At 37.5% G+C, this 18,990-nt stretch overlaps 2 protein-coding genes and 1 pseudogene across 4 annotated transcripts in view; 2 read left to right on the top strand and 1 right to left on the bottom strand.

Annotated features, from left to right (window-relative positions):
- The first annotated feature begins 33 nt into the window (after positions 1–33).
- RPL5 (ribosomal protein L5) lies at positions 34–9,579 on the top strand. Its single transcript, XM_079151355.1, has 8 exons — positions 34–154; positions 1,303–1,372; positions 1,460–1,575; positions 2,792–2,926; positions 4,052–4,254; positions 5,907–6,084; positions 8,799–8,887; positions 9,415–9,579. The coding sequence occupies exons 1-8, from the start codon at positions 152–154 to the stop codon at positions 9,512–9,514; spliced, it is 894 nt and encodes a 297-aa protein (XP_079007481.1). The 5' UTR covers positions 34–151; the 3' UTR covers positions 9,515–9,579.
- A 174-nt stretch (positions 9,580–9,753) lies between these two features.
- DIPK1A (divergent protein kinase domain 1A) overlaps positions 9,754–18,990 on the bottom strand; it is a 133,019-nt gene continuing 123,782 nt past the window's right edge. For both annotated transcript variants that reach the window (XM_079150827.1, XM_079150828.1), the window contains exons 4-5: positions 15,935–16,111; positions 9,754–11,761 (exon numbers count right to left, since the gene is read on the bottom strand). In XM_079150827.1, coding sequence (XP_079006953.1) covers positions 10,949–11,761; positions 15,935–16,111 — 990 coding nt within the window. In that variant the 3' untranslated portion in view covers positions 9,754–10,948. The remainder of the gene's footprint in view (positions 11,762–15,934; positions 16,112–18,990) is intronic.
- Positions 11,768–13,866, top strand: LOC306668749 (adapter SH3BGRL-like; annotated as a pseudogene). The gene has a single exon. The product of its transcript is annotated as an adapter SH3BGRL-like (transcript).

Raw genomic sequence — 18,990 nt, forward strand, 5'->3', positions numbered from 1 at the left:
CCGGCGCCTTCTCTCTTCCGCACGTCTGTAGCGTAATTGTCGGTGCTACATACTGCGCTTGCGCAGGAGCTACGGCCTTTTTTTCCCCCTGTATCGCTGCTGGGCCTGCAGGTCTGTGTGAAGTCGCGGACCCGGGCCTCTGTTCCGCAGGATGGTGAGTGGGTACTTCGATTTCAGGATTCCGGGTGGACGGGGGCTCCATCTTCTCGCCCTAACGCCAGCCAAGGGCGCGTCTTGCGCGGCGTAGGGATCGGATGGCATTAGATTCTCGGCTCTGCAGTGCTCAGCTTGCGGCTCCCAGCGTGGCCTTAATGGCTGCCGCCCAGAGCGCGTACTTGGGGGGAGGGGTTGGTGAAGAGGGGTGGCAGGGTTGGAGCCCAGGATTGGGAGAGGAGTGAGTTTAGTGGACTGCCGGGATAGTGCCTGCTGGTCTCAGGGGGCTTCAGCAGCAGCCGGTTGGGGGAGGTGGCATGCTTTGGGCCCCAGGCTAGCTGGGCGATCCTGGAGCCGAGGCAGGCTGCGAGTGGTCGAACCCAGTTTGGCCCATAACTACATCGTGGGTGTTTCAGGAAATCGTCGTATTTGGTCTTGTAGAAAGCTTCTGCTCGTGGGTCGGGGAAGTGACTTTTGAACCAAGACTGTCAATGGAGTTTAGAGGCTGCGGTGACCCTGGGACACCGGAAGGAAGCTCGTTTAGTTTGGAATACTCGTCTCTTAATTTTCTTTAATCGCTGACCGTAGTTTTCGATGATTATTGGGACAGGGCCCTAAAGGTGGGATGGAGTGTTGTTCTAAGGGGAAATCTGACTGTGCTTTTGCCGGGTTAAGTGTTGTGGCAGCCAATTTAGGCTTTTCAAGAAGGCACAGAGGAGATGAGAGAGTTGCAGTTGAGATTAGGTTCTCGAAGTGAGATGTACAGTATTCAGGGCAGTTGACATTTGGCACTGTTGATTGTTGTGTGGAGCAGTGCTTCCCAAAAGTACAGTGTTTGGAGGGTATTGGTATGTGAGGAAACAAGTACAGAAATTGTGATAAGCGTTTTAAAACTTTTAAAAGTAATGTTACAGGATTTGGTACCTGTTGAATCTGATAAATTAAAGCTTGCCTTTTTTGTGTAATGATTTTTTAAAATCAGTTTGTGACAGAAAGTAGAAAAAGTGATACTTGACCTCAATTGATTTGAAAAGCATGAGATGCTATGAAAGTTGACAGTTGTATGAATTACATGATTTAACTCATGTTAAAAGTATCATAATTTAAAACACTTATCAAAGTTTTAAAAACTTTTTTTCTTTCTTTAAGGGGTTTGTTAAAGTTGTCAAGAATAAGGCCTACTTTAAGAGATACCAAGTGAAATTTAGAAGAAGACGAGGTACGGGCAGTCTTTCATTTTTCAATACTAAAAGAATCTGCTTTGTAATGGAGTTTCCTTTTTAAGTTATTATAATTTTTCTTTCAGAGGGCAAAACTGATTACTATGCTCGGAAACGCTTGGTGATCCAGGACAAAAATAAGTACAACACACCCAAATACAGGATGATAGTGCGTGTAACTAACAGAGATATCATTTGCCAGGTAAGTTGTATTCTAGGATCAGGCTGTGGGTGGTAAATCCCATTTCCTTTCTCACTGTGCTAGAGAATTTATACTTGGGAAGCAAAGCATATAGATTAAAGGGCCAGTTGGTGCCTCCACAAAATGTTTGTTTCCTTTTAGTAATCATAGAGTAGGAGACTAGGAAACAAATACTAAAACACACATACACATGCATATTTAGAAGTGTTTGGAAAATATGACTCAGTTTAATTTTATTTACATTTTCTAATTTGGGGAAAAGACTTGGAGAAACCTGTTTCGTGTATGTTGAGTGGGGTGGGGAAATACACAAGACAAGTAGAAGTTTCTTGCTATCCCAGTTCCAGACCAAGTCCTGACTCATGCTTTATGACTTTACATGCTGACTGTTGAACTCATTGAAGATTAGGAAATTGTAAGGGTTAAATGAAACTCAGGATTGTTTTTATTTCTACTTATTATTTAACTAGGTTTTAATAAAATGTGCCAAAGTGTCCTGCTTGAAAGATTTTTTAAAAAGTGTCACTTCCTAGAGTCTAGTATCCAGGACTTTTGTTACAACTGGGGAACATTTGTGTGTGTGTGTGTGTGTGTGTGTAGTGCTGGGGATAGAACCCTGGGCCTTGCACATACTACACAAGTGCTCCATCACTGAGCTATGGGACCTTTATAAAAATTTTGTTTCGAGACACTAAGTTGCCCAGGCTGGCCTGGAACTCTGGACTCAAGTGATTCTCATGCTTCAGCCTTCCAAGTCACTAGGATTGGAGGCTTGCACCACTGCACCTGCTTCCCATTGCTTTTTTAAATGCCTCTAATTCACCAGTGAGAATTCTTCTTAATCATAAAAAAAGTACAGGTCTGCAATATGATTTATTCCAAATATATTGTAATATTTGAATAGTTTCAGCCTTACATACTATGACATTAGGACAGATTATATACTGTAACAATTGCTCACCTACATAGTGGACCAAGTCAAATTGTAGTAGAGGTGAGTAGGTTTAACAGATGTTTAAAATGATGCAGATCTATTTTTCTTTTGTTTTTGTTAATGAGGTACGGTCTGTCCATGTTGTCCAGAGTGATCTTGAACTTGAAATCAACCTGGCTCAGGTTTTTGTTTTTTTAAATTCTTTTGAAAAAGAAGGAATTTAGGACAATAACGAACAAGTGAAAGTAGCAAAATACTAACCTTATTTTTCTTTTACTATAGATTGCTTATGCCCGTATAGAAGGGGATATGATAGTCTGTGCAGCTTATGCACATGAACTACCGAAATATGGTGTGAAAGTTGGCCTAACAAATTATGCTGCAGCATATTGTACTGGCCTGCTGCTGGCCCGCAGGGTATGTACAAAATTACTTAATAGAGTACTTTGGGGTTAGATTGTTTTGGAGTTGTATTCAATGTTTGCACTGGGTAAGAGACTCTCAGCTGTGGCTTCAGGAGAGTGCTGGCTGTTCTGTGGTTTATAAGGTTGTCAGGAAGATGATTTTATAAAAACAAAGTTTTATTGAAGTGGCAGTGCATTTTCTAATAATCAGGGAAGTAGCGGTTTATCCTGTCTTCAGCCTGGTTGGGGGTATAGTTAGATGAGCTCTGTTCAGTAAAATTTTCTGCAGTGGTAGGAGAATCTATAATTTGCTGTCCCGTGATGTAGCCACTAGCCTGTGGCTGTTGAACACTTGATAATGTAGCTAGTGCTACTGAGGAACTGAATTTTTAACTTGAATTTGAAAAGCCACTTGTGGCTAGTGGCTACTTAATTATCTTCCAAAGATCCTCATTACTCAACTATACATTTTTGGCCCATCGGCATACAGTAAAAATACAGGTGTGTGGGGGTCCCCTCTAGACTCTCAGAGTCTTTATTTTGAATACTATATCCCAAGTGACTTGTGCACGTGAAAATTTGAGAGTGAGTGTCTTCAACATTTTCAGCATTCATGGTATATGCTGTATTAGTGCTGGTAGGCAATACAAATGTTATTTTGCTTTGTTTTTATTATTTCAGTTACTGACTTAGTTTTGCAGTGCAGTTACTAAGTGTATGCATCAGTGTTGAGGATCCCCATCTTCAGTGGTTGTAAACATGTTTATTAGGAGACACATCATCATATTTGAGAGCAACTTGGTGCAGAAGGCACTGCATGTGGTGAAAACATAGCTAGATGCCCACCAACAGAAGAGTGGCCCAAATTAAAATAATGTAGTTGGACAGTGGAACCACAAAAGATATTCCCTTTAGCCTAGCATCCTACCCCTAAAAAAACTTCATTTCAGATTAAGTTTAAATGATTTGATAACATTTAATATTGACTTCTTATAGCTAGGTAAGATTGAAGAAATTGGAGATCAGTTCCTCATGTAAGGATAAATTTTAAATATTATGTAGTTGTGACATGAAATAGTTTTAGAATGATTTGACTATTAAAACCAGGATATATTTACATTAACTTCTTTGTTAATAGCTTCTCAATAGGTTTGGTATGGACAAGATCTATGAAGGCCAAGTGGAGGTGACTGGAGATGAATACAATGTGGAAAGCATTGATGGTCAACCTGGTGCCTTCACCTGCTATTTGGATGCAGGCCTTGCTAGAACTACAACTGGCAATAAAGTTTTTGGGGCCCTGAAGGGAGCTGTGGACGGAGGCTTGTCTATCCCTCATAGGTAATAATAGATTCAAGACCTCTTATATGATTGATCGTTTTCTGTGTCTAATTGATTAGATTGTGGAGATTATTAGATCAATTAAAGTTGCTGTCATTGAATACCTGCTCTGTGGTAGGTACCCTGCAAAAGGAACCTGGCAGGGCATGAAGAATTTCTAACCTATTTTAGAAAGAAACAGTGAGATTGAGACTCATAAATTTTTTTGTCTAGGGTTTTGAAGCTAATAAGTGGTGTGGAAACCACTGTCTTTTGCATATGACTTAATTTCTGTCAGAAATAAGCAACTCCATTTATTTCCTTCCCTCCAAGATTTTTTTTTTCCCCATTTAGAATAAAATTTGATTTACTGGGTTAAGGGAAAATGTGGATCTAGAATAAAAGTTTGGGACAAAGACTTTGAGCAATTTCGGAACTTTCAACTGGAAATAAGATTGCAAGTAGCAGGCCATACTTGGAAGTCAAGTAGGTTATTGAATTGATAGTTCCTTTGGTTTGAGTTAATATTTTGTAATTGAGTAGCTTCATCTTGGGCTTTTGTTTATTTTGCAGTAGTAAGTGATTAAACCCAGGGCTCACTACATGTCAGGCAGACACTCTACCTCTAAGCCACATCCTTAACCCACCTTTTGATATTTTAATTTGTAGGTTTTTTTAATGGTTACCTAATAAGACCAAGAAAAATTTTGTGTTTTTTTTTTTGTTGTTGTTGTTATTTGTTTGTTTTTACTTTTATATATTTTACTTATTTTGAGGGTGAGCCTAAATTAAAATTGAAATAAAACAGGGTGTGAGTGTAAGTGTGGTGGTACATAGCTGTAAGGCCAGCTACTCAGGAGGATGAGGCAGGAGGATTTGCAGGTTCGGGCCAGCCTGGAAAACCTAGACCCTGTCTCAGAATTTAACAGGACTGTGGATATAGCTCAGTGTGCATGAGACCCTGCATTCATTCTGTCTGCAATAGGCAAGCCTATTTTTAAAAATCTAGGGGCTGGGGTCGTGGCTCAGTGGCAGAGCGCTTGCCTAGCATGTGTGAGGCACTGAGTTCGATTCTCAGCACCACATAAGAAAAAAAATGAATGAATAAAACAAAGGTCCATCAGCATCTAAAAATAATTAAAAAAAAAAAAAAGAAAGCTAGTAAGGTGCAAGTGTACCAATAGTATTCTCATTAGATGATTTCATTAATCGTGATCCTGGACAGTCACCTGTACCCACTTAGGTACCCCTGAGAAACTATAGGATTTGGGGGATACGTTTTGAAACTGCTTCCAATACTAATATGTAGGAGAACTTGTATTGATAGAAAGCCTTGGTAATAGTTTAAAGGTGTTTATTGCTGGGTAGGGTGGGGCACTTGTATAGTCAAGGATACTTGGGAGACAGGCAGGGGAATACTTGTTCAAGACCAGTCTGGGCAGTGTGTCAAAAAAAAAAGTTGTGGCATGAATTTCTTTTCTCTGGAATTCAGAGATGAGCTGCTGAATGATGATATCCTGCTAACTGAGCAGTCAGTAGTTGGTCCTTTGGTTGCATATGATGCAATAATTGTTTCAAGACGGGACTGATGGCAGCTACTGAAATGAATTCCTGTGAGTGAACACATTTCAGTTAAAATATACTAAAAAATGTTAATAAACCTTTTATTTTAGTACCAAACGATTCCCTGGTTATGATTCTGAAAGCAAGGAGTTCAATGCAGAAGTACATCGGAAGCACATCATGGGTCAGAACGTTGCAGATTATATGCGTTATCTAATGGAAGAAGATGAAGATGCTTACAAGAAACAATTCTCTCAGTATATAAAGAACAATGTTACCCCTGACATGGTAAGAAATTTACCTAAATTTGGCCTTTTTTGGTTAATTTATAGAAACAAGTTTATTACTTGTTTTTGGTGGGTTACATTCTTAATATAGGTTAATTTCAGGCTAGCAGTTGAGTGTTGAATATAGTTTTTGTATGTGTAGACAGACTTCCAGTAAGTTTTAGATGGACACAATACCTTTATTTCATTTATTTATTTTTATGTGGTGCTGAGGATTGAACCCAGTGTCTCACAAGTGCTAGCTAGGCAAAGTGTTCTACCACTGAGCTACAATCCCAGTCCCCCCCCTTTATTTTTTTTTATGTGGTGTTGTGGATTGAATCCAGTGCTTCACGGGTGTGAAGCAAGTGTCCTACTACTGACAGCCCCGGCCCCAATAAGCGATTCTTAAAGTGAAATTAGAATGTTAGGTGAGATGAAGTAATACAAGTAAAGTAACAAGCTGGACTTGTCAACATGTTCTTGCCACACATATTCAAGTGTGGCAGGCTTCAAGCAGCTAAAGCCTTGGTTGCCTTTTTTACCTTGACTATTCTGCATTTGTAAATCTTACTCCTGTGTAAATAGTTTTAATTTACTTTGGAATGAGGTGCATCTAATTACACTTCACTAAGTTTGAGAAGGGGGAAGAAAGTTCGATGTAGCAAATATGTGCAGTTTTTAGGACTTTCTGAATACCTTAGGCATGTACACAGAAAGGAAGCTTTACAGATTCTGTGAGTACTCTGCATAATGTTATATAAATGAAGAGAACCATGTTTGCAAAAGTTGAGTTTAATGTTGGAAAATTTAGCAGCCCTAAAGCTGAATCTCCAGGGCTACCTCATTTAAGAAATTAGAGTGAAATTATTTACAAGTATACTGTGTGTCAAGTAATTTCTGTTAGTATCTTATAATTTTGTTTTGCACAGCTTTGAGCATGAAAAATTTTTTAAAGTCATAATTGAGGAAAAGATCACTTCCTATTGTATACTTTGGACACAGTCTTAAGGCAAAAAACACATAGAGTTTTTGAGGGGAAAAAAATTAGGAATAGTTTTACTTTTAGGCTGTGATTCAGCTTGGCCTATAGAATTTTTCTTTCAGGCCAAAACAGTAGGATCACGAGTTCAAAGCCATTCTCAGCAAAAGTGGGGCATTAAGAAACTCCTTGAAACCCTGTCTCCAAATAAAATACAAAATAGGGCTGGGGATGTGGCTCAGTGGTCAAGTGTCCCTGAGTCAATCCCTGGTACCAAAAACAAATTTTTTTCTTTCTAAGCCTATCCTGATTTGGTCATGTCATACTTGCCCAAAACTATTTAGACACCTCCTCCCCATCTTTTCTTTCAGATGTATATTTCTTTTTTTCCCATTTTTTTTTTAAAGTTGCCGATGGACATTTACATACTTAATTGTATGTGGTGCTGAGAATCAAACCCAGTACCTCACACATACTAGGCAGGCACCCTACCACTGAGCTATGACCCCAGCCCGAGATTTATATTTTTTAATGGTGTTCTATGCCACACTCTACTTAAAGCCAGACGACTGTTCAGCTAATGTACTTTTTTGGCTACCTTTTGGATGTATGTGACACATTGGACCCCAGGGCCTTGTCATGTGCCCTAAATACAGTAGATGGTTGTAGTAGAGTGCTTAAAAGAGGTAGAGGAATTAAATTTTAAAATGGTTTTAGGAAGTTGAGCAGTCTTTGTGCAGTGTGCATTTTCCCCCCTTTGGCAAGTTTTGTCCGAGTGCATGTATGATCATTTTCTCCACATTAGTAAGACCTGGACTTTTTTTAATGTGGTACTATGGGTGGCCATGTCCTCATTCATGCTAAATACATGCTGTACCATGGAATCACCACCAACCCTTACCTTGACATTCTTTAGGAAGCCATAATTGTTATTAGATGTTCAGAATTGTTGTATTAGAGCATTTAGATTGATTTAGCTTTACCCAGTAAGAAACTTGATTAGTTTTTCAGTGTAGTCTAGAGATTTTCTAGTTCTAGATTTTCTAGTTCTCTTTCTAGTTCTTTTTCTAGTTCTCTTTCTAGTTCTAGAGACCTTGTATTATTGCCAGATACTAGTGATGGATAGTGAAAGATATAAAAGGGTCCTAGTAGATAAGTTGGAGAATTTCTTTGAAAGACCTATCAGGTAATGATGGAAATTGTAAATCTGGGAAATGTGGGATGGCAGAAGAATTTGGTAGTTGCTTTTTTAGCCCCCAGTGTACAGTCCGTGGTCTCAGTTAAGCAATGTTAATATTGACTCTGTGATCACATACACTTTGCATCTTAACATCTTACTCTTATTTTAGCATATGTCCTCCCTTGAATTAAAGACTATGGACCAGACATTATGTAGAATGAGGAGCACAGTGTGAGCCTGCCCTACCCCGCCCCCCCAAAAAAAAAAAAAAAAAAACTGCTTTAGCGTGATTCAGAAAGTATGACTGAATTACTTGGGAATAAATGCAGATTGTTCTTTAGAGTTGAGTTTTGTGAATAGTGTCCATACATGGTGCATAGGGTAAGCACCGGGAATTTGTTAAGAAAAGGTGGGTTACATTTAGAAATTTAAGCAGGAAACAGCATTGACTTAATTCTTTTTTAGAATCTCTCTTAGAAGGACAAAGTAGAGGAAATAGTGGAATACTACTGTATGGTAATATAGTAGGGCATATGAAATGAAACCAAGTACTGTTTGCTTTCCTTTGTTTCAGATGGAGGAGATGTATAAGAAAGCTCATTCTGCTATACGAGAGAATCCAGTCTATGAGAAAAAGCCCAAGAGAGAAGTTAAAAAGAAGAGGTATATGTCTTGCTATTGTCTTTTCAAGAGAGAGGTTGGGGATGGCCCCCATTTTTCTTTGTTTCATCTTGTGGGTCATATTTTCAGTGAAGTTGTGCAAACTCGATCACTAGCTCTGCGTGATGTGGCAGAAGCTAAGGGAACCAGGTTTGCTAAAGTAATTGTAGTGATAGGAATGTATTGGCCTCAGAAAGTACTGAGGTGGCCTATTCTATCCTAATACAGTGGTCGGTCGGTACCAGTTATTGCATTTATTATTGACTACCTAAAAGAAGAGAATGTAATGAGAAATAGTTTCTAAGGACCACCTAGCCATTGTACTAATTTTCTTTTGACATCACAGTAATAGGACATATAAAAGTTGGCATTTGGGAAAGTTAGCTTAAGAACATATATAAGTACATATGCTAGAAATTGAATTATTCAAACTGCATCTGATTACAGTCTTTGTCCTTTTCATTTTTTGAACTTAGATATTATATATTCTCTTTAACTGTGGTTTTGAAAAATACATCTTTCTTTTGTAGGTGGAACCGTCCAAAAATGTCCCTTGCCCAGAAGAAAGATCGGGTAGCTCAAAAGAAGGCAAGCTTCCTCAGAGCTCAGGAACGGGCTGCTGAGAGCTAAACCAAACAAGTTTTTCTATGAAGTTTTTTCAGATAAAGATAATAAACTTATTGAACAAGCAGCTATTTCTGTGTTGAGCTCTTGTTATGAAACTGTAGGAAATAACCTGAAATACAAAAAGCAAAGGGATTTTACAATTTCTTCTTCAAAAAGCCACCCGTAGCTTTTTCTGGAAAAAGTCATCTTGTGTGTTGACTCCAACAGAGTTCATACCTTCTCAAGCAACAGACCAACAATGATCAGTAGAAAATATTTCTTCTGTCCATTTATTATAACCAGATAATGGGAAGAAAACATTTTTAAATATACAGTCTTAGAGCCAACAAAACTGGTGCTGATCCATGGTTTTACATTTTGAGAGAATGCCAATGAAAGTCATAGATTTAATACATTAACTAGCTTAAACCTTTGGGCAGAAAATACTGGGGCTTTTCATCATTGATGCCTCATTTTTGGTTGGTAGTAGGGTACATGTCAGATCTGAACATACATATGAAAATAATACAAAAGAGGACCAAATATTAAGCCTTGCATATCAAATTTACATGGGAAAAACATTGGGTAAATCAATGTACGGGCATCTTTAAGAAATAGCCCTTTGGCCCACAGGAAATACTGTTTGAAAATGGGAAAATGTCTTGGTCATAATGGTCCTGCTTTCACCACACGTCATTCACCATGAGATTTCTTGTTTTTTTTTTTTTTCTGTTTTGTGGTGCTAGGGCCTTACACACGCCGGGCAAGTGCTCAATTAGCTACGCCCCTACCCCAAAATGTTTTAAAGGGCTTAGTTGGCTGGTTGATAATAAGATGGACCCATCAAAAATCTTTAGGATAATAAAATCAGTTTTGGCCACTAAAAGTACCTGCATGTCGTCAAGTAGTATACTTCCTGAAGTTAAAAGCCACTCCAACTATACATTTGATGTCCACGGTTAAAAAGTGTGTAAGTCTACAATACAATAAACCATGCTAATAACCCAACATCTGTTTTATAAAGGAATAATTTAAATTTATCTTTGCAATCTTAATTTGTGTTAGTGTGCAAACTTTACCATGCTAAGACATTAGTAAATTGATGTATAAATTTTTTAAACAGCTTCAATGCAAACAATGTTTTAGCAATGGTATTTTGGCTAACATAAATCTACAAAACACCCACTGTTGATGTTTATGGAATGAGGCTTTTCACAGCATTTTTTAGAAAATCATTAGTCAAAATAGTTAACACAGTGAATGTACTAGGAAAATGTAAGGGCAGGATGAAATCTTGAATATGTTGATCTATACTTCCTGCCATTAACTGCAGTAATCTTGTATTTTTATGATAGCTCTCTGGCCCAGGGAAAGGGGGAATCTGAATCAAACCATTCTTAAAATGCTCAAAATTGTTCTTGAGAGTGTTTCCTACAATGGCAACAATGTCCAAATGAATTAAGAGTCATTTGTGTAGGAAATTTTCTTCCACAACAATGTTTTTAGGTTATTAAGTATCAAAGAATGTTCCATTTCCATTTGATTTGCTGTGACTTTGAGAGCGATACAAGAATAAAGCTGCTTTTCTAATTCTTCACGAATTTCACTTGGAGCACCACGCAACAGGTAGTCTTTGAGCAACTGACAGGCTTTTGCCAAGTTTGGTTGTATTACTTCTGAAGTACATTTCATTGTATTCTGATCACAGCTAGTTCTACAATCTGTGCCATAGACACAGTCCAGATCAGACTCACAGTGACGATCCTTAATAAGTTCTTTCAGGTTTGTCTCTGGCACAATTTTTCTCATATCCACCATTTTCAAATCATACTTTTCATTATATCCTAGGTTTTTGGCACTAGTATCACACATGAGGAAGTTTCCATAGGGGCCATGGAAAACATCTTCCACAAATTCTAGAAGTCCTATGGCTATTTTAGCCTTTCTGGGCCATGATGGTGTGAACAATTGATCCATACTTCTTCTGAACCCAGATGGTATAAAAAGTTCAATGACCCATGGAAGGCTTATTCCATAAAGAGAGGTATATTCAACACTTTCCATCACATAGAGGTCACCACAGAATCCCATTAGTTTGGGGGTATGTTCTTTATCTTGAAGTATCACCATGAGAAGAAATTCATTTAACTGAAGAAGTGCCCATGCTGATTTTGCTTCTCCTAAGGAAACCTGGCCATCTTTGTCTCCATCAGCCACTGTTAGTATGAGATTAACCAGTTCAGAAAGATTCCCTTGGTCACCCAATTTTGCCTGTTAGGACAAGAATGTGGCAAATTATACAGAAGGAAAGAAAGATATATCCCTATGCAATATAATTTTCTCTGGGCATTATTATAATGATAGTAATAATCTTGCTATTGACTCTCCATAAAGGAACTTAATATATCTCCAAATACTTATGAGGATTTATGTAACATATACAACTACAGTAAAACCATGTTAAGTGTATCTTTGTTAAATGACCACCCTAACTGCAGGGCTGTTAGACCCTTCAGATAGCTAACCCAGACACTTGTTATCCCTTGTCTTATCTATACATTAAATTTTCAAATCACATTGGAATGTACTCACATCAAAGTTATAAGGGTCAAGTAAAATTTATTTCCTTCTATTTTGTATTTATCACATTAACAGAATTATTTTGTTAATAACTGTATTTGTTCTAACTGTATTGTCCCAATAATAGAGGCTAAAAAGTTTCTGTTAGGGGGGCTGGGGAGATAGCTCAGCATAAGGCCCTGGGTCAGTCCCCAGCACGGCAAAAAAAAAAAAAAAAAAGTTTCTGTTAGGGATTTCAGCCTTTGCTGCAGCTGCTCCGCAGCTCTTTCCAGGACCCAACAACCACCAGCGGCTTTTCCCAGGATGGTGATTCATGTATGCATTGCATCTCCTTCTGGTTCTACCGCAATTAAGAAGAAACAGCAAGATGTTTTTGGTTTCTTAGAAGCCAACAAAATAGAATTTGAAGAAAAGGATATTGCAGCCAATGAAGAGAATCTGAAGTGGATGAGAGAAAATGTACCTGAAAATAGTCAACCACCTCAGATTTTCAATGAAAGTCACTACCGTGGGAACTGTGATGCCTTCTTTGAAGCCCAAGAAAATAATGCAGTGTATGCCTTTTTGACAGCACCACCTGGTTCAAAGAAGCAGAAGCCCAGGCAAAGCAGCAAGCATGAACCTTAAGCATTCTGTCTTAAGCATTTTGAAAACTGAGTCTTCTTTGCTTTTATAAAAAACAAAAACAAAAACAAAAATTTCTTGGCTTCAAAAGAAACAGGCTTAATGTTGAAATAGTTTAGTTGGTGTTCTTGCAAGTAAAAAATCAAAATGAAAACATAATTAAAATGTGAATATTATCGTGAGGAAGATGGGAGATGAACAAAAATTTTGAAGTAGACATCATGTAATAATATTGTAATCTGCCAAGGCATTTATGTACTTCATTGATTTTTACCAAAAATATACACTTCTTTTTAAAATATTTTTTATTGCAGGTTAAGGATATCTAAAGCTTAACACTGAGGAATTTTAAAATAAGAGAATCTGTTGCTTGTTCCCAAATTGCCTCATTAATTTTGGTGAACAAGAATATGTACCTTTTTAATGTGATGTTATTGTGATTAAAAGTACTTACAGGTAATGTTTGTGATAGGCTAAACACTGTAATTTCCTGTGTCAATCATAACATTCCCATTCTTTTGTAGAAGAGACTTCTATGTACTGAACCACAAGTTTGCCAAGCTTATCAATGTAGACTGTTGTTGCATATAATGGGAACAGAATAGATGACTTCCCCACAAAATGAAAGCCAAACACAAAACAATAATGCATTCAGTCGACAAGGTCCTTCTTTAACTACGTCATTATGGAACCACCTTTCCAAGTTGCTTGCCTCCGTGAAATGTTTATGTGTTTGTCATGGAAGTGGAATGGCAAGTAAATTTAAAATGGCATTCTCTTACAAAGATCTCAGACACTTAATTAACTATTATAAAACATGTTGGTACTTATTGCCCAAGATTGATTGTTTGGGTTTTGGATAAAAAAAAAAAAAAGTAGCTATTTTTCTCCATTTAACAAAACTGTGTATCATGAATGTCATTATCTCTTGATATATTGCTCTCTTATGTTTCAATTTAGGCATATATTGAGTACATTAAGTACAGAAATTTTTATGGTTCTATCAGAAAGCACAAGTACCAAATAAACAGAGCAACTTTTAAAATATGTTTTAAAACTTCTAAAAGAAAAGACAAGAAACATGCCCTAAATCACTTACCCAGAAGATATATACATTGTACTACTTTATTTCTAAAAAACAAATACCTTTTACTTTAAACTACTTTATCATATCTGTTGTTTGCAAATCTGTACTCTTTGCAAAAATCAACACATAAGAAGACATGGCTTCACTGACTAAGATTCAAACTTAATATGATGCTTTGAAATAAAATCACTACTTTTAGAAATATATAAAAAAAAAGTTTCTGTTAAGGTTCTCTGGATAAAATAGTCTGAAATGCATGTAAAATAGCCAAAGAAAAGAAAGCTTCTGAGTGCAAAGAGCAATAAAAGTGAGAAAAATAAATTATTTCCAACACTGCAAATATTTTCATTTTTTATAGTCTTGTGTAAATATTTCTTTAAATTTAAAAAGGAATTGTAAAATGGCCACAAAAGGTAAAGAATTAGTCATTTGAGTTCCATTTCTTAAAAAAAAAAAATTGTATGGGTGTCCTCAGCAGTGCTCAAGGAGATGGAGCCAAGTTCTGTTCCTCCGAACCCCAGCAGTCAGACCTGCTCATGTGTTGGCATTTCCCCAGGACCAACCTACCCAAGGATGGAGTGGAACACAGCACATTCACCTGTCACCAAGCTGCCATTCTGATTCCAAAGATGCATCCCCTTACTGGACTAGTGAGATGGCTGTCAAGTGTTTGGGTCCTGAGTCTGCTTCCAGCTGCAAGTTTGAATCCTTGCTCTGCAATGGACTACTTGGCTGCAGTCCTTACTTTCCATAGTCACTGGGGCCTTGGACAAGTTGTTACTATGTTCATGGGAATACATTGCAGAAAGCTGCCAAGGCATGCCTTTTGGCACTCTCAGCTTTAGTGGGCTTTGTTATTTCAGCTATCATGATGTGGGCATCTGCAAAGTTGTTGCCATGCTGTGGAAACTCTGACCTTGATGACTTAATCTTAAGAATCAATTGTATGCCTCTTTGCCTCTGTTCTGTCATGCCATTCAGCTCATAATAAGGAGGACATAACAGACAAAGCCACTGGTGGACAAACCTTCTCCTAATCACATGGTTATTTTAGAATTTAATTGTTAAGGGAAAGATTTGAGAGAAATTATATCCAAGAAATTATGAGTGCCAGTTCTGGATTCTAGTGAGTTAATGGGTTGTCTCCAAGTTCACAGGACTCACAGTATAACTAACTTTTCATATGAGCTTTTGCCTTTTAATTTGTCAGTCTCTTAAAGAGAATTCAGTTTTATTATTATCACTATGTGATTATACTTCTACATTTGGGAAATAAAGGATGAAGGCAAAGATTGTTAATTCATGAGTGATGATTTTGCAAAAAATTAGTGTTTAATTTTTGGAAACTTCCTCTCTGTTCAGTTGCAGCTACTGATGGTTGGTTATATGTTGTAGGGAAACTTTAAAATTAGGAGATGCTGAAGTCTTAGGTTACAGATTTCTAAATCCTAGGAAACAAAGCTTGGAGAACTTCTGAATTTAGAGAAGCTCCAGTTAGAGGAAAGGCTTTCCTTGAAGATGTGTCAGGATAATATAGATTCCAAACAGACTTAATTCTCAAATGTGTGTTACTAGTCATAAAATAATCTGTCCACAAATATAAAACTATACATAATGAATTATTTTTCTAACCGTGGGACTTGCTAATGAGAAAATGTATTCCATGAAAGGAAAAAAAAAATTTTAATAAAATGTTATATAACAATAAAAAAAAGAAATTGTAACCAGAGTACACTCATTTTAATTAATCACTTTATATTTGAGACAGTCTTGTTATGTTGCTCCGGCTGGCCTTGAATTCTTGGGTTCAAGCAATCCTCCTACCTTAGCCTCCCAAGCAGCAGGGACTATACCACTATGCCTACCTAGAGTATGCTAATTTTATTATGCTTTTTCTGGCATGAGTTTCAGTGGCAAAATGTACAATAATACAACTAGTTAATGTCATACCTGGACATTTAAGCTATTACAAAGAATGGTAAAGTAAAAATCCTCCAATGGATATTTTTTCCTTTCTTTGAATTGTTTCCTCAGGATGGAATCCCTGATAGAGGTCAAGTATCAACATTTTAATGATTTGGGGAGGGGGGTTCTGCCAATTCTTCTGGAAGACTATCTCTTCACATGAGCAAGGTGTGAATAGATATACTTACCTTAAAGAGACTGTAGACCATTTCTTTGAATTTCTGTACAGTTGTTCCCCTTGTTGGCTTATCAAATAGCACTATTTCTTTTCTTGGCTCCAATTCAGTTCCAAAATCAAGATGAAGAGCTTGTTCCATCTGACATTTCACAACACCTGGTAGATTATCCCAAATCCCTAAATACATCTTTGTGAAAAAGAATGACAAATGATGTATTATACTAAGTAGAAAACACTGAAAAACATTTTTAAGGTCCTCTTCCCCTACAAAACACAAACAAGCATCAAAACACTGAAACCAAGCTATGACTTTATTTTTGAACTATAAATCTGAAATAATCAAAGATTTTTTCCTTACATGAATTAAAAAAAAATAAAGTAGATGTAATACCTAAAAATAGCTTTTGAAAAGTCAAAGTAGAAAGATACAATGAAAAAACAAAAATCTTCCATGTTCCATTACCCTAGTCCTATGCCCCAGAATTAATCACTATTAAGTATCTATTTATCCTTTTTTTTTTTTTTTTTGGCAGTGGTGAAGATTGAACCCAGGGCCTTGTGCTTGCAAGGCAAGCACTATACCAACTGAGCTATATCCCCAGCCCAGCATCTATTTATCAAACTAACATTATATAGCATTTACTATATCTTATGTAGTGCTGGAGTCCCTGTGAGCAGGAAAATGCATACAGCTCTAAATGAAGCTGAAGCTGCAAGGCAGACCCCAAGGAGACAGAGATGCCAGGAAAGGGAATGTGTGCTGAGGGAAGCTGCAGGCAACATGGCCCTGTAGGCTGCAACCAGCAAGGCTCTGGGAGCCCACATCCTGCCAGTGTTTTCTGAATCCCACAGGTGTAGGATTTAATGTATGCCCTGCTTGCTTTGGTCCAGTCCCTCCTTTCTACTCCCCTATTCTTCCATTTTGGAATGGGAACATTTACCCTGTGCCATTATTTTGGAAGTGTGAAACTTTAATTTTTACAGAGGCTCACAGCTGAATTTGCTTTGAGTCTTGGAGGAAACTTTGGAATGATGCTGAGGCAGTTAAGACTGGGACTCTGGGGAGGACTGAATGCACCTGCATTGAGAGATGGATATGGACCTTTGGGGAGCCAGGAGTGAAATGCTATGGCTTGGATGTGTCCCTAAAGGCCCATGTGTTAAAAGCTCAGTCCCCAGATTTTGGAAGAGGTAGAACCTTGACTCAGGAGGCTGAAGTAGAAGGATTGCAAGTTTGAGGCCAGCCTTGGCAACTAAGGAAGACCTTGTCTCAAAAAAAAAAAAAAAAAAAAAAAATTAAATTTAAAAAGGACTGGGAATGTAGTTCAGTGGTAAAGCACCCCTGGGTTCAATCCTCACTATCACAAAAAGATGGGGTGGGGGAAATGGGGCCTAATAGGAGGCCTTAAGTCATTGGGGATACACCCTCAAAGGGACACCAGTCTGTAACTCTCAATCCTTGGTCATGAGGTAAATGGACTTCTGTTGCTTTGTGCTCTCAAAATGATGCACTGTCTTGCCACAATCCCAAAAGCAATGGAGCCAATTGACCAAGGACTGAAACCTCCAAAACTATGAGCCAAAATAATCCTTTCTTTGTTTTAAGTTGAATATCTGAGGTATTTTGTTGTAGTAACGGAAAGCAGACTAACAGTCTACTAATTTATTTGATTATCTTAATACTTACACTAACCCTATGAGGTAGGTACTGTTATTATTTCACTGATGGGGAAACTGAAGTAGATAGGCAAAATAACATCTGGAGGACTGGGGCTGTGGCTCAGTGGTAGAGCACTTGCCTAGCACGTGTGAGGCGCTGGGTTTGATTCTCAGCACCATATATAAATAAACAAATAAAGGTCCAACAACAACTAAAAATATTTTTAAAAAATAACATCTAGGGCTGGGGAGATAGCTCGGTAACAAGTAGTGGCAATGCCACCATTTGAACCCAGAAGTCAGGACTCAGAGCTCCTGGTCTTAACCACTAGGACAGCCTGCCTCTCTTACTTCACATAAAAAAACATAAATGAGAATCATATTAATTAATAATAAAAAAATCCAAACAAAGCACATTATATCATGCTACTCCTTCAAATCCTCTATTGAACTCACAATTCAATTAGAATAAAGTCCAAAATTCCCCTCCATTGCTTTTTAAGCCCCTTTTGAGATGGCCTGGTCTACTTCTCCATCCTAATCTTTACCACTTGCTCTCTGGTTCTCTATTTTTTGAGCTATGCTGATCTTTCTCTTCTCTAACCCTGCCAAGCTTGTTCCCGCTTCACATCTGTTTCACTTACCATTGGTTACACCTGCAATGTATTCTCTGAATTCTTATATGGCCAGTTCCTTCACTTCATTCAATTATCAGCTCTGATGTCACTTAGGAAAGCTTTTCCAGACCCCCAATCTATAATAGATTCCTCCCTCCCCTCCAGGTCACCTCTAACCCATTCCCTGTTTTGTTTTCCTTCTACCTTTTACCACTGTCTAAAATTATTTATTTATCTATTCATGTATGATGTCTTCTCTAACATTAAAATATAAGGCTTTGTTTGTCTTCTTCCCCCTGGTCTCACCCAATACATCAAAAAGTGCCTGGCACACAGCAGACACTCAAATGCTGGAGTTTGATTCAGAAATCCTCTTATACATGATTAGTATCGTGGACTTGAAAATTATTCAAAATTTCTAACAAATAATACATACTCATATTGGGAAATTTAGAAATAGGATGAACAGGGTTGGTGTTGCTCAGTGGTAGAGCACTTGCCTGGCATGTGTGAGGTCCTGGGTTTGATCCTCAGAACCACATATAAAAAAAATAAAATTAAATAAATAAATAAGTAAGTAAGTAAATTAAATAAAGGTCCATCAACAACTGAAAAATATTTTAAAAATTGTATGAACACAGAAATGTAACTTTTCACTGCCCATGTTCTGTTGTATTTTATTCCAGTCCAATAGTATCCTATTATTATTATTATTATTATTATTTTTAAATATGTTTTTAGTTGTCAAGGCACCTTTATTTTATTTATTTAATTATTTATATGCGGTGCT

The sequence above is a fragment of the Sciurus vulgaris genome (assembly GCF_902686455.1).
Source record: "Sciurus vulgaris genome assembly, chromosome: 1".
NCBI lineage: Eukaryota > Metazoa > Chordata > Mammalia > Rodentia > Sciuridae > Sciurus > Sciurus vulgaris.